This window comes from Carcharhinus amblyrhynchos, chromosome 14, assembly GCF_965287045.1.
Source record: "Carcharhinus amblyrhynchos chromosome 14, sCarAmb.v2.hapA, whole genome shotgun sequence".
Classification (NCBI taxonomy): domain Eukaryota; kingdom Metazoa; phylum Chordata; class Chondrichthyes; order Carcharhiniformes; family Carcharhinidae; genus Carcharhinus; species Carcharhinus amblyrhynchos.
Window position 1 is genome coordinate 9,165,043 of NC_137337.1, and position 22,521 is coordinate 9,187,563.

The window sequence follows — 22,521 nt, forward strand, 5'->3', positions numbered from 1 at the left end:
TTTCCACATCCCATTCTTTTTATTCATTCATGGGGTGTCGGCATCAATAGCCAAACTTTGTCGCTCGTCGCTAAGTACCTTTGAGAAGGCAGTGATATACTATTTTCTTGAACCGCAGCAGTCCATGTGGTGGATACACCCACCGTACTGTTAGGGAGGGAGTTCCAGGATCTCGACCCCGTGGCGGTGAAGAAATGGCCGATATGGTTCCAAGTCAGGATGGTGAGCGACTTGGTGGGGAACTTTCAGGTGGTGGTGTTCTCATGGCCTACTCCTGCTCCTATTTCTTATGTTCTTATGTTCCTTCTGCCCTTGCCCTGCAAGGTTGCAGAGGTCATGGGTCTGGAGGGTACTATTGACTATAAAAGTTGGCATATTATGGTACAGTTATATAAAACAGTGGTTAGGACACATTGGGAATACTGCGTCCAATTCTGGTCACTAGATTAGCAGAATGATGTGAAGGCTTTGGAGGGAACAGAGACAGGGTTTACCAAGATGTTGCCCGATATGAAGGATATTATCTATAAGGAGAGATTGAATAAACTGGGACTGTTCTCCCTGGAAAGATGAAGGCTGAGGGGCAACCTGACAGAAGTCTATAAAATTATGGGGGGGGGGCATAGATAAGGTGAACAGTTGGAAGCATTTTCCTAGGGCAGAAATGACAATTACAAGGGGGCAGAAGTTCAAGTTAAAGAGGGAAGGTTCAGTGGAGATGTTACAGGGGGCGGGGGGTTTCACACAGAGGATGGTGGGGGCTTGGGACGCACTACCAAGTGAGGTGGTTGAGGCAGATACATTCGTGACATTTAAGACTTGTCTGGATAGGCAATGAACAGGCAAGGGATGGAGGGATAGAGGCGGTTGGTCTACATAGGACACTGTGATTGGCACAGGCTTGGTGGACTGAAGGGCCTGTTCCTGTGCTGTACTGTTCTTTGTAGGAGGTCTGATGGGTCACTAATGTCACAGTGTGCCTGTAGTGGAGGGAGTGAATGCTTAGGGTAGTGGATGGGGTGCCAAGTCGGTCTGCTATGCTTTGGATGGTGTTGACCTTTTCAAGTATTGTTGGAGCTGCACCCATCAAGGCAAGGAGAGGGCATTCGATCACATGCCTGGCTTGTCTCTTGCTGACGGTGGACAGGCTTTTGGGGAGTTGGGAGAGATCCATTCGCTATGGAATTCCCAGTCTCCGGTCTGCTTTTACAGCCACAGCATTGTTATGGATGGTCCAGTTCAATTTTGGGTGAACTTCGGGCTTGTTGATAGTGGAGGACTCAGGGACAGGAAGACCTTTGACTGACAAGGGGAGATGGTTAGATTCTCCTGTTGAAGATGGTTACGACCTGGCACTTCTCAGGCACGAATGTTGCTATCTGACTCGCTCTTGTACATGGACACAGAGACTGCCACTACATTTCGATATTGTACACCAGACAATCAAATAGATTAACTGACAGTGGGGAATTCATGACCAAGGAAAGCACAGGTTCACTCAAATTTGGCCCATTTAATTCTAATCTACAATTCAGTTTCTAAATAATGGTTATTTATTTAGGTGGCACAGTGGTTAGCACTGCTGCCTCACAGTGCCAGGGACCCGGATTCGATTCCCGGCTTGAGTCACCGTCTGTGCAGGCTCTGCACATTCTCCCCGTGTCTGCGTGAGTTACCTCCGGGTGCTCCGGTTTCCTCCCACGCTCCAAAGACATGTGGGTTAGGTGGATTGGCCGTGCTAAATTGCCCCTTAGTGTTAGGGAGACTAGCTAGGGTAAATACGTGGGGTTATGGGATTAGGGCCTGGGTGGGATTGTAATTGGTGCAGACTCGATGGACTGAATGGTCTCCTTTTGCACTATAGGGATTCTATGATTCTACAAAATGCAAACTTGCAATCAAATGAAACTTAGACCTGCAAAATAGATGACTAGTATTGAATACTATGTTGTTAAAAGGTTCCAGATCTTTCTCAAGATGGCACTGGGGAGAGTCGACTTCTTGCAAGCTGCACTCCGCATGCCTTCTAATTCTATCTTTTATCCTCGATCTATGCTTCTAAAACTTTATTCTAACTCTTTTACGACTATAACAGTACATTCCGCACTCTCTCCTTTCCTTCTCTACGAATGGTATGCTTTGTCTGTGTAGCGCGCAAGAAACAATACTTTATGTTAGTACACGTGACAATAATAAATCAAATCTGTAACCAACTGAGGTTGACATCAAGATTACTTTGCAAAAGGTGCAACTGAAAGAGATCAAGGATTACTTGTAATAACAAAAAGTAAAACTTTGAATGACGGAGGCAAAATAATTAAGTACAAATCAGGGGAAATGACACAAAATCTACTCAGACCACACCTTGGCGAAGATGACCCATGAGAATAATGGCGAGGAAAGGCACAGAACTGATCCAAAGCTGTGAGGAACAACCCTTGCAACAGCTGTGAACGAAAGTGACCAATAAGCGATTCTTTCGCACAGGAAATGCATATCTAAGATAAACTGACAGTCGGACGAGGGATCTCCATTTTCAAAACAGCTCAAAGTAAACTGAGGGCTGAAACCATAGATTCATCACCCAAAAGGTGATCAACACATCAGCAAGTGGAATTCTAGACAGTGCCAATGTTACAAGAGCCTGGAATCACCAAACAATAGGTTCCTCTGGGCGACTGAACAAGGCACTTATTTCATCTCCTTACCTGGGACAGGAGTGGAATCAGGGTGGGGAGAGGGGAGGGGGTGACACTGGAAAATGAATACGCAGACAACAAGCAAAGGCAGGAATAGACTCGTCTGTCTATGATCGCACAGTCTCCCAATATTAAAACAGCTTGGGTTTGCATGGCCAGTTGAGACACTGGGAATCTGCCGGCACTTGTACTGCTGCCCCTCAACAATCAGACTGCCCTCAGGGCATTGGAGCGACCATGATATTGGAATAGTGTAGGTTAGATGGGCTTTAGACTGGTTTCACAGGTCGGTGCAACATCGAGGGCTGAAGGGCCTGTACTGCACTGTAACGTTCTATGTTCTAAAGCTGGGGAATGGGGAAGGCTTTTTAACAGAACTAGAGTACAGCTGAAAAAAAAGAGACATGCTGCCAAAGTTTTTCCTCTAGCACTCATCAGGAAAGGCACACGATAACCAAATTTCAAAGGCATATCCCGAATGTGGCCTTTTTTCAGCAATGTGGAAGGCTATTTATTAATACAGCAAATTGTATTAGTTATTGATATATAAACAGATACAACCAGTAATTAACAGATGAATTCCTCTATAGTATATTACTGTACCAAAATCAAGTTAATGAGACATTGCAAATGTTACGTTGAAACCAGAAGTACAGTGCATGCTAACACATTTTTTACAGTGTGTGCTATGCTAGCACTATTGTTATTACACATGCTAGCACTATTATTTTTACAGTACATGCCTCCAACATTATTTTTACAGAGCATGCTAGCACTATTATCTTTACAGTATGTGCCAGCACTATTTTTACAATGTGTGCCAGCATTATTGTCTTTACAATACGTGCCAGCACTATTACAGTACATGCTAACACTATTATTTTACAGTATGTGCCAGCATTATTATTTTTATAATACACGCTAGCACTAACTGGAAAATTTGATTAACTGGCACCTCCCATTCCCAGACCAAAGTCCTGTGCTTCCTATCTCCTTCCCAGCAAAAACAACATAAAATCTTCCTTTGATCTCTAACGATCAAACCACCTCGACTTGCACTGAGATTTCCCGGCACCCCTGCGGTGAGCTCCCCCTCCCTCCAGCAATATGGCGAACCGTCCAAAAGGTCCATCCACTTCGTCAGGACTGGAAGATCCCACAGGCAGGGTGTGGGGTTGCTGGAAAGTTCCAGCCATAGGTGTTAGCAGAATTCAGAACACAGTCATTTAACTCTGTTTATTTACCCTGGATCGAATGACATTGCCCTGTGTCCCGCCCAGTGTAGGAATCGTCGTAGAGTGAGACAGTAAATATGATGGACAAGTCAAAAGTCCGCTGGGCTTAGGCAGGAATTCCTGGTCACACACGGGTTGAACTGGAAAATCCCACCCACTGTAACAAAACACTAATCCTATCAACCGTCTAACTAATAATCTCAATCTTGAATATAGAATCATACAGTGCAGAAGAGGTCCTTTGGCCCATCAAGTCTGTACTGACACAAAAAACACCTGACCTCCCACTAATCTCATTTACAATACTTGGCCCAAAGCCCTGAATGTTATTACATGCCAAGTGCTCAATCTAGATACTTTTTAATGGATGTGAGGCATCCCGTCTCTACCGCCCTCTCAGGCAGCGCATGCCACACTGTCTGGAATTACCCCACTTCGAGTAAAAGGGTTTTTCCTCACAATCCCCCCTGCCCCTCACCTTGAACCTATGTCCCCTCATGACTGACCCTTCAACTAAGGGGAACAACTGCTGTTTATCCACTCTGTCCATGCCTCTCATAATCTTGTACACCTCGATCAAAGTTAAACTTTGTTTATTAGTCACAAGTAGGCTCATGTTCATACTGCGCTGAAGTTACTGTATAAATCCCCTACTCACCACACTCTGGTGCCGGTTCGGGTACACTGAGGGAGAATTTAGCATGGCCATTCCACCTAACCAGCATGTCTTTGGACTGTGGGAGGAAACTTGAGCGCCCAGAGGAGACCCAGACAGACACGAGGAGAACGTACAAACTCCACATGAACCCAGGTCCCTGGCAGCACTGAGGCAGCAGTGCTAACCACTGTGCCGCCCCTCAGTCTTCTTTTCTCCAACGAAACCAAACCAAGCCTACGCAATCTCTCTTTGTAACTTAAATGTTCCATCCCTGGCAGCATCCTGGTGAATCTCCTCTGCACCCCCTCCAGTGCAATCACATCCATCCCATAATGTGGCGACCAGGACTGAACACTGTATTCTAGGTGCAGCCTCACCAAAGTTCTATCCAACGCTAACACATCCTCCCTGATTTTGTAATCTATGCCTCGATTAATAAAGGCAAGTGTCCCATAAGCCTTTGTATTAACCCTACTAATGTATCCTTTCATCTTCAGAGATCTATGACAATAATGCCAAGGTCCCTTTGTTCGACAGCAGTTCCTAGTGTCATGTACTCAACAACTGAGCAGTCACAGCACTCCAGAATGAAGAATTATGAGGATTCATATCATTCTGAAGGAAGAAATGTCTCCACATCTCAGTCCAAAATGATTGACCCCCCTATCCTTACCCAACAACCCCAGGTCCTATTTTCGAGAGATGTGTTCCAAGCCGTGTATCGACAAGTGTTGCATTGTCCACGGAACATTCGTTATGTCAAAATTCAATCACATACATATTAAAGCAAGTGATCATCTTTAATGGAAATTATATATTTCTTTCCTGAGTGCCAACTTTAAAATTAATGTTGGCAGATAACTGAAAACACACTGGCATTATTATTTTGCTGTCAACATTTCAATTAAAGTGCTTTAACGCAATCTTTCTTATGAATTGCTGTAGATCAAATTAAGTGCTTCAGACGTTTTACATAAGGCCAGTGATTTTTTTTTTAAATTACAACAGTAAAACTCAATAATACCAGAAAAAAAAAACGATTAACACAATTGCAACGCTACCCAGCTCAAAACACTTGGCTCTCGGACACACTTGACCAGAAATTTCATTGCGTGTTACTGGAATTTTCTCTTGGAGGTAACAGCAACAGGGGGAAGGAATGGGAGTGTGTGTGTGTGTGTGTGTGTGTGTGTGTGGGGGGGGGGGGGGGGGGGGTGGGTGGGACCTCACTCAATCTGGCATTAGTAGCACTGATTGAACAGGTAAGCCGAGCTGGGAAAGAAAAGTGCCAGTTATTCATGATAAATCTCTTTGACATTGTGGCATGCAATGACCTTGATAGGTTTAATGACATTCTTCCACACTAGCAGCTGGCACTAAAAAAAAAAGGAGGGACAAAATATAAATGGATGATTAAAAATCTCTCTTGTACACATTTAATCCTCCTCGGTTGTTTTGTTTTCTTGTTTAAGATCGCTCATTTCTTGTCTCCACTTTACAGAAAGCGGAGGTGGGAACGAGAGAAGGACCATTCTGCTCGCAAACGTCTGTCAGCCTACTGCTCCTCCTTCAAACCAGCCACTGTCACATTTTAAAAATAAAACTGGCATTTATCTACGGCAAAAACTGAGTTCATCTCTAAGGAGACGCAGCTTCTCGAGAATAGATTGCTACCGACTGCAGCCAACACCTGAATCCAAACATATTTAAATAGGCTGCTAGGTAAATTGCCCAGGCTCCAGACCTGAAAATAACTCTGGCACAAATATTTGCCCGCTCGTGTACATTGATGACTCTGGGTCAACAATGCTGTACTTTCTGGATAATCCACCCCTCTTGTACAGGCATCAGAATTCAACCTACAAACAACCAGGGTTACAGACATCCCGTTAAAAACCAAGCACTCTCATCCCTTTAAATCCATTTCAGATGAACCAAACTCCACTTCTCCCCCCGCAACCCTCAGAAAATCAAACGCGCTTAAAACAACCACGGCAAAACGCCTCTAATTTCCCCCTGCAGCCGGGAGAATTGAATGCCACAAAGCGGCAGATCCGCCGTCACTGCAAAAAAAGCGAGAGCAGGACACGGTTGAACGCACACAGCCTGAATGGCAAAGCACACTGGGCAAGCTTCGCAGTCGCAGTCCATTAACCCTCCGCAACACCTAAACCTTCTTTCCAGCATCCATCGGATTCCATACATTTTCTGTTCTCTACCACCACCACCACCACCCCCCCCCCCACCACAAAACTCCTAACGCAAATGAAACTCGAGCAGCCCGAGACTTGCCTTTTGCAACAAAAAAAAATGTTTCCCCAAAATTAGTTTTCCCACATTTCCTTCTGGTCCAGTAATACTGAAGCCACATATTCAGAGTGTGTGTCCCTCCAAAAAAAAAACCTAGTCATTTATATCCTAGACAAAAGCGGGGTTTCCGTGCCCCCCCTCTCCTCCTCAGAGAAATTTATAACAATGAACCCTGTGAACAGCTAACATCACCAAATTGTTAATAACTGGACAAAATGGTTGCAAGCAATACATGAAATCCCACTGGTTCAAAAGAAAATAGCTGCTCATTCAACAGTATGTTCCATTTAGTCAACAATAAAAGGACATTACACATGTTATGGATTTTAAACAGGTATATTAAAAACTAAAAGCGGTGTTATTAGAAACTTCCATTCACAGAATAATTTTTGACTGTAGGTGATAATGTGAAATGTGAGCTTGGAAACTGGTAGCCTGTTTTTTTCCTGTTTAAACTTCTCTTCCTCTCGTAATGCCTATTGACTGCAAAGTTCAGATACTGATGGTTAAGACGATTGGCTGGCAGTGCAACTGCTCACAGCATCGCTCGTTTGCGATGGGAGGGAAAGGAAGGGGAATCAGCCCCAGCACTCGATCGCAGCCGGGTGACATTTGCTGGAAGGGCGGATGTGTAGGAGGCCAGACTGACTGGCAAGAGCTGTGATTTGCTTGTCTCCTCATCCCTGCCTAAATACAAATTGATCACAGTTCAGTGTCCTGTCCATAACCCCAATGTTCTGTATGGTCTGACAGGGTGGTCTAAGCTGAAACATACAAAGGATTCATTTGTTCCCAGACTTTACATGAGTGCATATTATGTATGCATGCATACATTTGATTTATTATTCTCACATGTATTAGTATACAGTGAAAAGTATTGTTTCTTGCGCACTGTACAGACAAAGCATATCATTCATAGAGTACTGTAATAAGTTCACGGAGGCAGAAACCCCTTCACCAGAATCCTTTTATTTACAATTCCAACAGCAGTGCACAGAGTACTAGCAGTCTGCTTTTGGGGGTGCCAGAGGAACTGACATCCCAGTTATATACAAAGTAAAGACTCCCTGATTGGTCCATCAATTGGCCCCTTAGTCAGGGAGTCCAATAGGCCAACTTCAATAGCCTGATTAAAGTCATTACAAGTACATAGGGCAGGAAAGGAAAGGAGAGGGTGCAAAATATAGTGTTACAGTCATGGCAAGGGTGTAGAAAAAAGGTCAGCTTAATACACGGGAGGTCCAGTCAGAAGTCTGATGGCAGCAGGGAAGAAGCTGTTCTTGAGTCAGTTGGCCTATGATCTCAAACTTTTGTATCTTTTTCCCAAAAGAAGAAGGTGGAAGAGAGAATGTCCCTATGCATGGAGTCCTTAATTATGCTGGCTGCTTTCCTGAGGCAGTGGGAAGTGTAGACTGAGTTAATGGACGGGACGCTGCTTTGCATGATGGACTGGGCTACATTCACAACCCTTTGTAGTGTTTTGCTGTCTTGCTTGAAGCAGGAGGCACACCAAGCTGTGATACATCTGGAAAGGATGCTTTCTATGGTATTTCAGTTTAATGCGCTCTCTGAAAATCTAATATGAGCAAACTGCTAGGGACATTCATTACATAAGAGCTCAGGATATTGTGGACGGGGGCTGGTTAGTTAAGGAATGGGCCTCAAGTGTTTCCCAAAAGTAGGAGGCAGCAAGTGGCTGAAAATTAATGACTATTGGAAGACAAGAGCAGGAATTTGCAGAGCAGGGCCACCGCCTCCTGGAGATATACTGCAGCTGGATCTTTCATTACAGGAGGAAGGAAGAAGAATCACAAATGCACCATAATGGGAAAGGGGTGGACAGGGAGAGGGAGAGGCTATCCAAAAAAAAACTACAGGGAATACGATCCTGAAGTGAGTTCCCCAGGAAGGGGATTCATCAGAAGGATGAAGGTGAATGGGAGTGAAGGGAAGAGACATTCAAAAAAAAAAATAGGTTCAGGACAGATCATGAAAGGATCTAGAACTGTAGAATCAAAACAAGATCACGCAGAGCTCTCGAATGCACGAGGGTGGGGTAAGATGAGCTGAACACAAAACGAGAGCCACTGTGGCATTTGGACATGGACTGCTTCAGTATCTAAGGAGTCACAAATGGTGCTGAACATTGCGCAGTTATCGGCGAACATCCCCACTTCTGACCTTATGAAGGAGGGAAGGTCATTGATGAAGCAGCTGAGGACACCACCCTGCGGGACTCCTGCAGAGAAGTTGTGGAGCTGGGATGACTGACCTTCCACAACCATCTTCATATGTACCAGGTATGACTCCAACTAGCAGAGAATTTGCCCTCTGACACCATTGATTCCAGTTTCGCTAGGGCTCCTTGATGCCACACTCGGTCGAATGCAGCCTTGATGTCAAGGGGAGTCACTCTCACCTCATCTCCGGAATTCAGCTCTTTTGTCCATGTTTGCACCAAGGCTGTAATGAGATCAGGAGCTGAGTGACCCTGGCAAAACCCAAACTGGGCATCGCTGCACAGGTTATTGCTGAGCAGGTGCTGCTCGATAGCATTGCTGATGGCCCTTCAACATGGAGGATACTGATTCATCAGCCGAGGACAATATGCGGTAACCAGTAAGAGGTTTCCTTGCCCATGTTTAATCTGAAGCCCATGAGACTTCACATGGTGCAGAGTCAATGTTAAGGACTCCCAGGGCAGCTCCCTCCTGACTGTATACCACTGTGCCACCACTTCTGCTGGGTCTGTATGCCGGTGGCACAGGACATATCCAGGATGGTAATGGTGTTGTCTGAGGCATTATCCTCAAGATAGAATTATTTATTAACATGTGAGAATTATTGTGTCAGATTGTTGCTTGACTAGTGTGAGAGACAGCTCTCCCAATTTTAGCACTAGTCTCCAGTAAGATGGACTTTGCAGGGTCAATAGGGTTGTTTGTTTTGCCGCTGTCTTTTCCGGTGCCCAGGTTTATGCCAGGTGGTCTGTCCAGTTTTGTTTCTCTGTTGAGACTTTGTAGTGATTGTTACAACTGAGTGGCTTGCTTGGCCATTTCAAAGGGCAGTTAAGAGTCAACCACATTGCTGTGGCTCTGGACTCATGTAGGCCAGACCAGGTAAGGACAGCAGATTTTCTTTCCTAAAGGGCATTCGTGAACCAGATGGATTTTCTGACAATCGACAATGGTTTCATGGTCATCAGTAGACTCTTAATTCCAGGTTTTTTTTATTGAATTCAAATTGCAACACCTGCCATGGCAGAGTTTGAACCTGGGTCCCCAGAACATTATCTGGGTTTCTGGATTAATAGTCAAGCAATAACACCACTGGGCTGTCACCTCCCCCACCTTACAGTCAACCACAGTGGCAAGAACTTCTGCCTCATTGCGCCAAGGACCTGGGTTCAATTCTGGTCTTGGGTGACTGTGTGGAGTTTGCACACTCTCCCTGTGTCTGAATGCATTTCCTCTGGGTACTCGGTTTGCTCCCACTGTCCGAAGATGTGCAGGTTAAACGGATTGGCCACGCTAAATTGGCCCTTAGGGTCCAAAGCTGGATAAGTTAGGAGGATCAGTGGGGTACATTGTGGGGTCAAAGGGACAGGGCCTGGGTAAGGTATTGTCAGAGTCAGTGAAGACCCAATGGTCTCCCTCTACAATGTGGGGATTCTACAAACTGTTAGTCCCCGCAGGTGAAAGATCTCCATGGCCTCACCCCTAATACACAAACAGGCAAAACAAAGCAGAGGAATATAGATTTCATCACAAATTTCATAAATGAAAGTGATGAAAAGGGATCTGATAAGACCGTAAGACATAGGAGCAGAATTAGGCCACTCGGCCCATCGAGTCTGCTCCGCCATTCAATCATGGCTTTTTCTCATCCCCATTCTCCATTTCCCCATCATCCCTATCAAGAACCTGTCTCTGTCTTAAAGACACTCAATGACCTGGCCTCCACAGCCTTCTGCGGCAAAGAGTTCCACAGATTCACCACACTCTGGCTGAAGAAATTCCTCCTCATCTCTGTTTTAAAGGATCATCCCTCCAGCCCTCTGATCATGGGAAGGGGAGGGGAAAGAGGTGGAATATTTGGGACAGGCTAATATAATTTTGTGAAGGAAAGGGGGCTTTTAACATCACTAAAGTTTTGTACGAACAATAACCTCAAGTTCTTCAGGCCTGACTGGATCATCTTACCCCATGCATTGTGGAATAATATTTTATTAGGTTGATTCCAGGCCCTTTTAATTAATTGCATTGCAGAATATTCAAAAGCTTGAGTGATATCTAATATTATTTAAGTGCATATGCTCCGATAGTCATTCCATCTCATTGTACGCAATTGGTCTGATGGTGAAAATTGTTACTTAAAAGCAGATAAAGATTCAGTAAATGTTAAAGAACTAGCGATACTGACTAAATGATTAATCTTTCCATGTGATAGACTAAACAGCGCGACAGCTCCATATTCCACTGCCTGGTACAATCACCCAACAAGACTGTGCCATCAGTTAGTTCTCCTTTTTGTTTGAAATAAAATATATCTTTGTCCTCAGTAATCATTCTCTGAAATTTACAGCCAAAGCATCAGACATCCAAGTTCATTCAGTGAGTAGACACGGCTGAAGAGTTGCGAGTTAGTTACAAACAAACGGGCTGGTGCCTTGGGAGAGAACTTCACATGATGAAGCAGACCGGGATTGGTAATGGCAGAGTGCTAACGCCCAGCCGGTTTAGATGATCGCTGAACGTAGCCAGCTTTCAATCACACCGTCTTAAAGTGGCAGAATATAAATTTTAACTGTTTGAAAAGAGAATAGGAGGAATCATAAAATCCCTACAGTGCAGAAGGACACGGTAGCACACTGATTAGCACTGCTGCTTCACAGAGCCAAGGACCTGCATTCGATTCCTGGCCTGGGTTCACTGTCCGTGTGGAGTTTGCATGCTCTCCTAGTGTCTGCGTGGGTTTCCTCCAGGTGCTCCAGTTTCCTCCCACATTCTGAAAGATGTTTGGCCACGCAGAAAGTTGAAACATTTTGATTCGATTTATTGTCACGTGTTGGGATACAGTGAGAAGTATTGTTTCTTGCACACTATACAAAGTATGCAGTTCATACAGAAGGAAAGGGGAGAGTGCAGAATGTAGTGTTACAGTCATAGCTAGAGTGTAGAGAAAGATCAACTTAATACAAGGTAGGTCCATTCAAGAGTCTGATGGCAGCAGGGGAGAAGTTGTTCTTGAGTCAGTTGGTATATGACCTCTTTTTCCGACGGAAGGTGGAAGAATGAATGTCCGGGTGCGTAGGGTCCTGAATTATGCTGGCTGTTTTGCTGAGGCAGTGGGAAGTATAGAGATTCAATGGATGGAGGCTGGTTTGCGTGATGCATTGGGCTACATTCATGACCTTTTGTAGTTTCTTGCAGTCTTGGGCAGAGCAGGAGCCCATGCCAAGCTGTGATACAACCAGAAAGAATACTTTCTATGGTGCATCTGTAAAAGTTGGTGAGAGTCATAGCTGACATGCCAAATTTCCTTCATCTGAGAAAGTAGAAGGGTTGGTGAGCTTTCTTAACTCTCTTTCAAGTGAAGAAGAACGCTCTGAAAATTTTGTTTCAATTCTATCTGATTAGATCCAGGAACTGCCATCTATTGACTCATGGAAACATAGAAATGCAAAGCAGGAGTAGGCCATTTGGCCCTTGGAGCCTGCTCCACCATTCATCGTGCTCATGGATGACTATCAAATTCAATATCCCTTGGTCCCTTTAGCCCCAAAATACCCAAGGAGCATGTCTCTACTTGACCAACTACAACGTTGATTTTGATAAGAGAGGGGATTGAGGGTTATGGGGAGAAAGCGGGAAAGTGGAACTGAGCAGCGACAGATCAGCCATGATCTTATTGAATGGCGGGGCAGGCTCGAAGGGCTAGATGGCCTACTTCTGCTCCTATTTCTTATGTTCTTATGTCCACCTGGAGGACATGGCTCCTATTGATACGGACACAGGGAAAAAGATCAACTTGTGTACCAGTACAGTGAACGGTCAGTCATTTTAAAACCCAATCAGGACCAAGCCGGAACAAAGTAATTATCATGAATCGCATTAGAGAAAGGTGTTTCATTACGGTTATGCTTATTTCACAGCACTGATAATTGATCTCTCTGCTAATATGGCTTGTAGCTTTTTCCATATTCCAGCAGAATAAACACATGCATGTTGACAGCTGGTAGTAGGAAAGTGGTAAAAAAAAATGAAACACTGCATAAGAGGGCTGAATTTGATTGAACCCGCAGTGGGATAGGGAGTTGGGCGAACCAGAAAGTGGCAAGGAAAGTGCCCATCGCCTTCCGTGGCATCCCAGAAAAGTTGGAAGATAGCCATGCACCGCCAAGACTGAAGAGTTTCAGCCCCCTTACTGGCTGGCGGCTCTTTGAGGCAGCCGTTTGTCCTTTGAAGGAATGGGGAGACCGAACGGCAGCACGTCAGCTGGACGGTGGGCCTAAAATCTAGCGGGGGTCTCTGGGGATCTCAGGCCACCCCCCCCCCCCACCCCCGACACAGCCCAGCACGGTGTGCATATGGACGCGCTTGAACACTTGTTTCTGGGTCAGTAAAGAACCGCCTTCATTTCCTCGGCATCACCCCTCTCTTGTGTCACGTACCCCAGTCTAAATTGACGTAGTTCATTTGCCTCACCTATCAAACACTCCAGCAAAACTCTCAAAATGGGGAAAAAAAAATCTGGAAGGAAAATAAATAACACAGATTGGACGGCTGGTAAAGAATGGAACGTGCTCTATAATCAATAATCCAGTCCCCTGTATGAACATAAGAAATAGGAGCAGGAGTAGGCCATCGAGCCCTTCGAGCCTGCCCCGCCATTCAATAAGATCATGGCTGATCTGAAGTGGATCAGTTCCACTTTCCCACTTTCTCCCCTTCACCCTTAATTCCCTTGTCTATCAAAAACCTATCTACCCATGACTTAAATATATTTAGCGAGGCAGCCTCCACCACTTCAACTTCAATATATAAATGTATGTGTACATTTATATATTGTATCAGCTGTTTGAAACAAAATTGACACTCAATTTTTTTTTATAAACTTCCTGCAGCTATCAGAAATTCTCACAAACACAGATAGGATCATGGAATTTTTGCTAAAATGATACCAGCAGTGCAGAAAGAGGCCATTGGGCCCATCGAACCTGCACCATCCAGAGGCAGCCATCACCACTGCCACTCTACACGCCAAGGAAAGGTGGGGAGGGGGGAGAATCCCACCCTATATATCTTTCAGAAGACAGCAGACACACAGGAGCTATTTCAAGACTTAAAATTGATTTTCAGTGATAATTCTAAGGTTGTCAGTCAGTCTCACTGCATGGCTGAGGTCCGCACGCAAAAAGCCGCACATATTCACACGCGGAAGGAACCTATCCACATGTTGCATCTTTTTCAACAAAACAAAAGCTTGGGAGAACAGCCATTCCCTGGTGCATTCCCCATGGCAATGCCAAGACAACCCACCCAGGTTGAATTTAAACAAACCTGAGCAATTAACTACTCCACCAATGGCAACACCTCCACCAATCAGAGACCATTTGGCCAAGCAATCAGTACTCTCCTTTCAGGCAGTATAAATTGATGGTCTCTCTCCCCCCCACCCTCTACCTCCATTCTTGCAGACTATCCTGATGAGTGCATGTTGAAAAACTTCAACAGCATGCCTCTTTTTCAGCAATATTTCAAAGAGTAAACTTAGTTGAAGGCTCTGAAGTCTGTTGTAAACTGAATGCAATTTCTGATTAGGGGCACGATCTGAATACCTCAACAGAGATCAGTTAAAAACTAATATACAGGCAGTAATTATTCACTATGGACTTGGACAGTTGCCCCATCTGAACACAAACGGCCACGGGTACACTTGAAAAAAAAGAACTATTTTATTGACTTTACAATAAACAAAATTGCAAACTTGCTTCTATGAATGTTTTGATTGTTTTGGGATTACAGTGCAGAATAATTGAACAGAATTGACTCACATATTCCGATGAAACTCTCTTCCAGCTTCAACATAAACATTAATCAGAAAGGGTTACATAGAAAGATGGTAGATAGGAGCAGGAGGAGACCATTTGGTTATAATCGCTACTGAAATAACACACAGAGGAACTTCAACACCAATCTCCCTCAATGTAACTTCAAGTGAGGGACTCAGATGGAATTTTCTCATCCCGCCCGCCACAAGAATCGTAACGGGCGGGACAGCACCGTACAAAGGCCCATTGACATCTGGAGGGATTTTCCGGTCTTGGGGGTGAGCGCAGCCTGAAAATCCCGCCCAGGGAGGTGAAATTCAATTTCAGTCGGGTCACATTGTGGCTACAAGTGGTTCGAAATCTGCTATGCATCTGATCAGATCTTCATTCCACTGGATTTTCATCCCAGCCCCCACTTCCCCACACCACCAAGTGAGTTGACCCTCAATGGGAGTTCATTGACCTCTCCTCACTGGAGTATCTACTGATGGCCAAAACACGCTCTTCATCTTGGACTGACAGAATCTCAACCAACATCTGTTATTCCACGGCAACCTTATCCAAAGATTTGCAAAAGCACTAACAAGCAAGTTGACACATCACCCACAGTGAACACATGCGTCTCTCCTTTTTATACTAACAAAGAAAAACACAGCGCAACATAATGTCGAAAAACCTAATTAGACAGCAAACGGAAAGTGCAAATGATGAACTCATTTATCAAAAAGCTGTCAACCTATTCCTGAAACCAGACTGAAAATAAAACGGCACACTTACCACACTTTCTTTTTTGCCCAATCTATTTTTAGTTAGCTGAAGTCATTCTCTGTCAAATTAGTTCATATTTATATAACATGATGATCGCATGAAAATAAAAACACGGAATACAACATGTTGGGTCTTCATGTGACAGGCAAGTAAGTTTTCACCCAATTTGTTTGAAGGGTTAGATCCAGGGAATTGAAATTCAAAAAACGTATGAATCCCTTAATTTTAACGAGTTTATTTTCATTGTTGAGCATCGAATTGAGAGCTGGATTGACAGACGCAATTAACTTCTAACACTATTTAATTACCAAGGAACGTTTCGGAAACCAGAAAATAATTCCTACCAACCACACATTTTTTGGTTCGCAGATACAGTCAGTCTTTTATCCATAACGTACCTCGCACGCAACGCAGTGTTAAAAGAACGTGATTCTGCATGCCCGTCATGGAGAACTTCCCCCCAGTTGGGTTAATCCAAAACAAGTGATCGCACATTAACACAACAAAGCAATTTCAATGCTCATCAAGATAAGCATCCAGACATGGAAAAATTTAGACCACAATTCGTTCTTTCGCTGCAACTTAAGATGTCGCTGCCCAAGTTACTATCAGAACACAGTTATGCCAAGGGATCTGGTCATGTGCATGATGTTAACCACCTTGACACATTAACATGGGAGTACTCGGGCAAAACTAAGCTCCAAGTCGTCATCGTCAGGCCAACAAATAGGCATTTCAACTCAGCCACGATATCACAATAACACATCAACAATCTTACATTTTAAAAACAAGCAAAGAACAGAGACATCTCGTATAACACAAAGTAAAAATAAAAACAGAACTCTACCTTTACCTCTACCTACAGAAAGGAAGGTTGGGTCCAAGTAAGCATGAATTCCATCATTGAGGGGGGAGGGAATGAAGAAGGGGGAAGGATAACAGATTAGGAACACTTGAAAACACCACACACACTATAAACACAACAGAAAAACCTTAAACACTGTGAATTATTGCAGAACTCTGCAGTAATACACTTATTCGGTTTAAGAATATGCAAACTCACACAAAAACACACTAAAACAAAATATACACATCCATGCAATAGCAAATCCAAAACAAAAACAAAATAATCTTTAGACCTACTAATGCGACTCCCAGCACCAATGCTGGGAAATATATCATATGTGATATTTCCCACCCACTGATAGCCCAGATTTATCAGTTAGCATTGGGATTTCAGCAAGTCCTTTAGGGTGTGCACTGATAATATTGAAAAATACATGTATCTGTGTATTTACACCAAACAGTGCTCTGTGGTCACAGCAAGTAGCATCACACTAAACAGCATTCCGTATTTCAGGCATTCACCCTCAGTCACGCATCGCCGGAGCCATCTCAATGGCCCACTCAGTATTCAACACAACCACCAAAGTGGCTGCATTCGTGAAAACCACCCACCAAAAAAAAAATGGAGAAGCAGGAATTCGCCGACAGCATAGCTCTACAATAGACTGGCAGCGAGAGAACCGAAAAGAAAAAGCCAGCAAGTCAATAGAAAGAGGAAAGAAAGAAAAGGATTGCATACCTTGCTCGCTCATCGTCAGATGTGAGAAACCTTTGAAGAGGAAGAAATACAGTCAAGGAAGATAAACAGAGAGAGTTTCACACAATACCAGTTGGTATTGCAATGTCACATACTTTTATAGTTTAGTATGGCATCAATCACACTGCAAAAGCTTTTCACCGTCGGCAGAGAAGCTCGACTGACAAAAGAGCCGAATACAAAAAGAATACCGCGGATTGCAGTGTATAAATCGACCCCATTTTTGGAAGGATGCTGCAAGACTTCCAAGGTTGTCTTATACACTGAAATCTACAGTAAGTTGATTCCTGTTGCCTATGTGTAATTATCACTTCTGTCTGCATTGTACAGTAAAAGGTGCAAAATAATACTTCTCCCCACTTTCAAATAGTGCCTACATTCCCATTGTAGTTAGTCTTCTCACACAGGCAATAAATCACTATTTATTACCAGGTAGGTTAAGGGCTCCATGTGTGGGTGTCAGTGATTTGTTTTGCTGTTTTGGGAATTAAATAGTAAACTGATCTACAGCAAAAGCATCTGACCTGGTAACATACCCATTCTTTGTTCCTTTATCAATAAAAAAGGTGCAACATGCACCAACTCCCATTATCATAATGGCTGGTGTAATTACAATGGAATAGAAAGTTATTTCTGAATTAGGGTCATTTACTTACAGTAATGTGGGCAGAACAAAACAGCACCTATTATTTTTGGGGCCTTGTAGCTGGGATGTGTGGGAGGACAAAATGGTGAAGTCAAGTGCTTACTCCATAAAATTACTTTTCTCCACAAAAAAAAACTAGGTTATTTACAAAACAAAGTCTACAAAATTGACCATCAGCCAACTCAGCTGACAGGCAGAGGGATCCGGGTGTACATGTCCACCGATCGTTGAAAGTGACAACACAGGTGGAGAAGGTAGTCAAAAAGGCATATGGCACACTAGCCTTCATCATCGGGGCTTTGAAGATAAAAATTAGCAAATCATGTTGCAGCTTTATAGAACCTTAGTTCAGCCTCATTTAGAATGTGTGTACAATTCTGGGCACCACACTGCCAGAAGGATGTGAATGCTTTGGAGAGGGTACAATAGGGTTACCAGGATGTTGCCTAGTCCAGAGGCTATTAGCTATGAGGAGAGGTTGGATAAATACAGTTGGATAAATATGGAGGTCGAGGGGTGACCCGATAGGAGTCTACAAGATTATGAGTGGCATGGACAGGGTGGGTAGTCAGATGCTCTTTCCTAGGGTAGAGAAGTCAAGTACCAGGGGACATAAGTGTAAGGTGCGTGGGGAAAAGTTTAGAGGAGATGCACGAGGCAAGTTTTTTTCAACACAGGTGGTGAAAATCTGGAATGGGCTGCCAGGGAGGTGATGGGAGCAGGTACGATATTAATGGGATGGGAATGGAAGGATACAGACTTTGTAAGTGCATATGGTTTTAGTTTAGGCAGGCATTATGATCGGCACAGGGCTGTTCCTGTGCTGGATTTTTTTATTCAAAAATGATTCCCCTCTTAATGAGGTTAACAGTAGTCATTAAAATCTTCCTGTGAGCTTTAAGTTAAGTAGCATGTTAATAATTTTATTCCCAAATACTATATTGAGACTCAGTGTTTATCCATCCAGTGGCCATCTGAGTCTTTCCAAATTCATATCTAATTATTTCCCCACATGTAAGATCTATTATTTCTTTAGACTTCTACCGTACCAAGTTCCACGCATGGGTGAATTTAACTCAACAAAATAAACTCAGATGCACAGACATCATTATAACAGATTGGGTCCTGAACTATCTCTTCTTTCCCTGAACCTTAACTATTCTCATTGCTTTTATGCTGGTCGACCGTGGGGATGAGCTACACCCTGCAAGATAGTCATTAGATAAATTAAGTTCACCCAGAGGAGGGAGAGCTCACCTGGCACGCGGTTCACTTCTGGAAGCAGAAATATCAAAAAAAGGAGGAAAGAACGAGATGTTAAAACACACAGAATGCAACTGTCTTTGCATGGCTACCTTTTCATGCAGAAGAACAAAGGTAACATGCTCGAGAACATGCAAGTGATTAGACACTGTGCATGTGTGAATTTAACAACAATAAAACCTCGCATTTCATCATCTGTCCTGGCAGCTGGAATCAGATCGCTTCGCTTTACATCAAGAAAGCTGGTCGGCTGTAAGAATATTTTCAAACATTCTTTACGCACTGCACTGGTTAAAGTTGTTCTTTTTTTTCCCTCTCTCTCTCCCCCCTACAAAAGGATTCTCCAGTAAATTTTCTGCATGTCAAACATGCTCCTCTGGAAAAGGATTTTAAAAATTTACTTCCATTTGTAGAACAGGCAGTGCCAAAAGGACCATACCAACAGTCGGTAGCTTGCTCGGTCACCTTCATTGCAGACACAGTGAAGTCGATAAGATGGTACCCATTTTGTCACATTGTTTAAAAAAAAAACAATTCTTTCCTTGACACACCCTTTGAGAAAACAGCTGGCTCTCATTCATTATTGAGAAACTTTTCTCAGTCCTTTAAATATCCTTTTTTCCCCCTGGCTTAAGACACCCCAACCTATATGCAATCCCCCCACTTTAATGTACAATGGCACTTCAAAGCTCAGGAGGTGAAAATTTCTGACCTGGTTCAGAAAGAACATAGTTTGAAGTCTCACAACACCAGGTTAAAGTCCAACAGGTTTATTTGATAGCAAACGCCACATCATGGCCACCACTGGAAAGGACAGCCAGCTTCAGAAACGATAAATTCACTTGCTCAATATGTTTTAATTTTTAATGCATTATCCTATTTGCATTTCCCTCTGGTGCTGCTGGAAATACTTAGCCAAGTGAGTTCACAAACCACACGACACCGAAGCCGTTCTAATGAAAATCATAGAAACCCTACAGTGCAGAGAGAGGCCATTCGTCCCATCGAGTCTGCACCGATCACAATCCCACCCAGGCCCTACCCCCATATCCCTACATATTTATCTAATAATCTCTCTAACCAAACATCTCAGGACCCCACTGGCAAATTTTAGCATGGCCAATCAACCTAACCTGCACATCGGGTTGAGCTATGAGGAGAGGCTGAATAAACTAGGCTTGTACTCGTTAGAGTTTAGAAGAATGAGGGGAGATCTCATTGAGACGTATAAGATGATGAATGGGATGGATAGGATAGAGGTGGAAAGACTCTTCCCGCTCAAAAAAGACAGTAGGACTAGGGGGCACAGCCTCAAGATAAAGGGGGGGCGGTTCAGAACGGAGTTGAGGAGGAACTTCTTCACTCAAAGGGTGGTGAATCTCTGGAATTCTCTGCCCGTTGAAGTGGTGGAGGCTGCCTCGCTAAATATTTTTAAGAAGCGGGTTAATGGGTTTTTGATAAGAGAGGGGATTAAGGGTTATGGGGAGAGGGCGGGAAAGTGGAACTGAGCCACGACAGATCAGCCATGATCTTATTGAATGGCGGGGCAGGCTCGAAGGGCCAGATGGCCTACTCCTGCTCCTATTTCTTATGTTCTTATGTTCTTATCTTTGGACTGTGGGAGGAACACAGTAAAAAGTCTAACAACACCAGACTTTTTACTGTGTTTACGCCAGTCCAACGCCGGCATACCCACATCATGACTGTGGGAGGAAACCAGAGCATCCGGAGGAAACCCACGTAGACACGAGGAGAACGCGCAAACTCCACACAGACAGTGACCCGAGCCGGGAATCGAACCCAAGTCCCTGGAGCTGTGAAGCAGCAGTGCTAACCACTGTGCTACCGTGCCACCTCATGTTATTTGGAAAGTGAGAAAGGAGAGGTGGAATACTGAAGTGTTTGCCAAGAGCCATGGGGCTGGAAAAAAGGTCAAATACTGTGGATGCTGGAATCTGAAACGGATGGAAAATCTCAGCAGCTGTGGGCAGAGAACGGAGGCAATGTTTCGAGTCTGGGTGACCCTTTGTCAGAGCCAGGGTAGAGAACAAAGACAACATGGAAAATTACAGCGCAGGTACAGGCCCTTCAGCCCTCCAAGCCTGCACCGACCACGCTGCCCCACTGAACTAAAACCCCCTACCCTAATGGGGACCCTCTATTCCCATCCTGTTCATGTACTAGAAATTGACTACTGCCCGATAATGGGCACAAACGAGATGGTGCGATGGCAGCAAGCGCACAGTGATGTACATAAAGAAAAATTAACTGACTGTGACTTCCAGCTGTTCCTTAAAGGATCACTGGTTCAGGTTGACGTGGGACTGGGAAATCCAGTCAGCAACTGCTCGACCTAGTTTGTGATGGATATTGCGAGGGGAAGGGGAGCACACTCTTCACTCTTATATATTGGGTCAAGCCAGCTTTCAGAGGGGGACATAAAAACAGAGGGGACCAAACTGGCCAAGTCTCTTAAAGTTTAATTATTAGTGTCACAAGCAGGTTTACATTAACACTGCAGTGAAGCGACTGAAAATCCCCTGGGCGCCTATTCGGGTACACCGAGGGAGAATTCAGTCCAGCCACAAAGTGGGGCCTTGTGCCCAGAAATTGGTTGCAATCAACTTATGCTAAAAGCTAAGACAGACCCAGAACAATTGCTTCCCCCACAGGTAAAGATTCACCCACGGGTTCAATAGGGACAGGGGAGGTTTGAAGAAGAATTGCTTGACATGGACACATTGAACAGGTTCCAAGTACGAGTACGTGGACCAGTACATGATTCTTTTTGGTTAAATTTTATTCTAAATGCAGTTTAAAAAAAAAGCATGAATCCTTTAAGCCAAGATATAAATGTTCTAACAAATACAGCAACGTCAATCAAATACTCCAACCATCGGGATTGGTTTACTTTCAGGAAATTAACATGCAGATTTCTCAGAAAAGAATGTAAAATGCGGTTCAAATTTAAGAAATCTGACTATTGTGCAAATTAAGTTGCACCTCTCTTGGAATGGGATAATTTTTGGGGGCACACCTTTCCTTTTGCGGGTTCATTCCATCCCATCTCCCCCCGTCTAACCTCTCCCCATGCCTCTTAACATATCACAGAAGAGAAGACATTAGGTGCATTGGCCATGCTAAATCCTCCCTCAGTGTTACCCGAACAGGCGCTGGAGTGTGGCGGCTAGGGGATTTTCACAGTAACTTCATTGCAGTGTTAATGTAAGCCTCCTTGAGACTAATAAATATACAAATAAATTAACTAATAAGAAGAATGACAGAA

At 44.0% G+C, this 22,521-nt stretch overlaps 1 protein-coding gene across 24 annotated transcripts in view; it reads right to left on the reverse strand.

Moving 5' to 3' along the window:
* nrxn3a (neurexin 3a) overlaps window positions 1-22,521 on the reverse strand; it is a 1,599,218-nt gene that overhangs the window by 1,521,816 nt on the left and 54,881 nt on the right. For all 24 annotated transcript variants that reach the window (XR_013888541.1, XR_013888540.1, XM_080202257.1 and 21 more), the window contains exons 3-4: window positions 19,230-19,247; window positions 17,309-17,338 (exon numbers count right to left, since the gene is read on the reverse strand). Coding sequence is in view for 22 of the 24 variants with exons in the window: in XM_080202257.1 (XP_080058383.1) it covers window positions 17,309-17,338; window positions 19,230-19,247 (48 nt within the window). In the remaining 2 variants the exon portion in view is untranslated. The remainder of the gene's footprint in view (window positions 1-17,308; window positions 17,339-19,229; window positions 19,248-22,521) is intronic.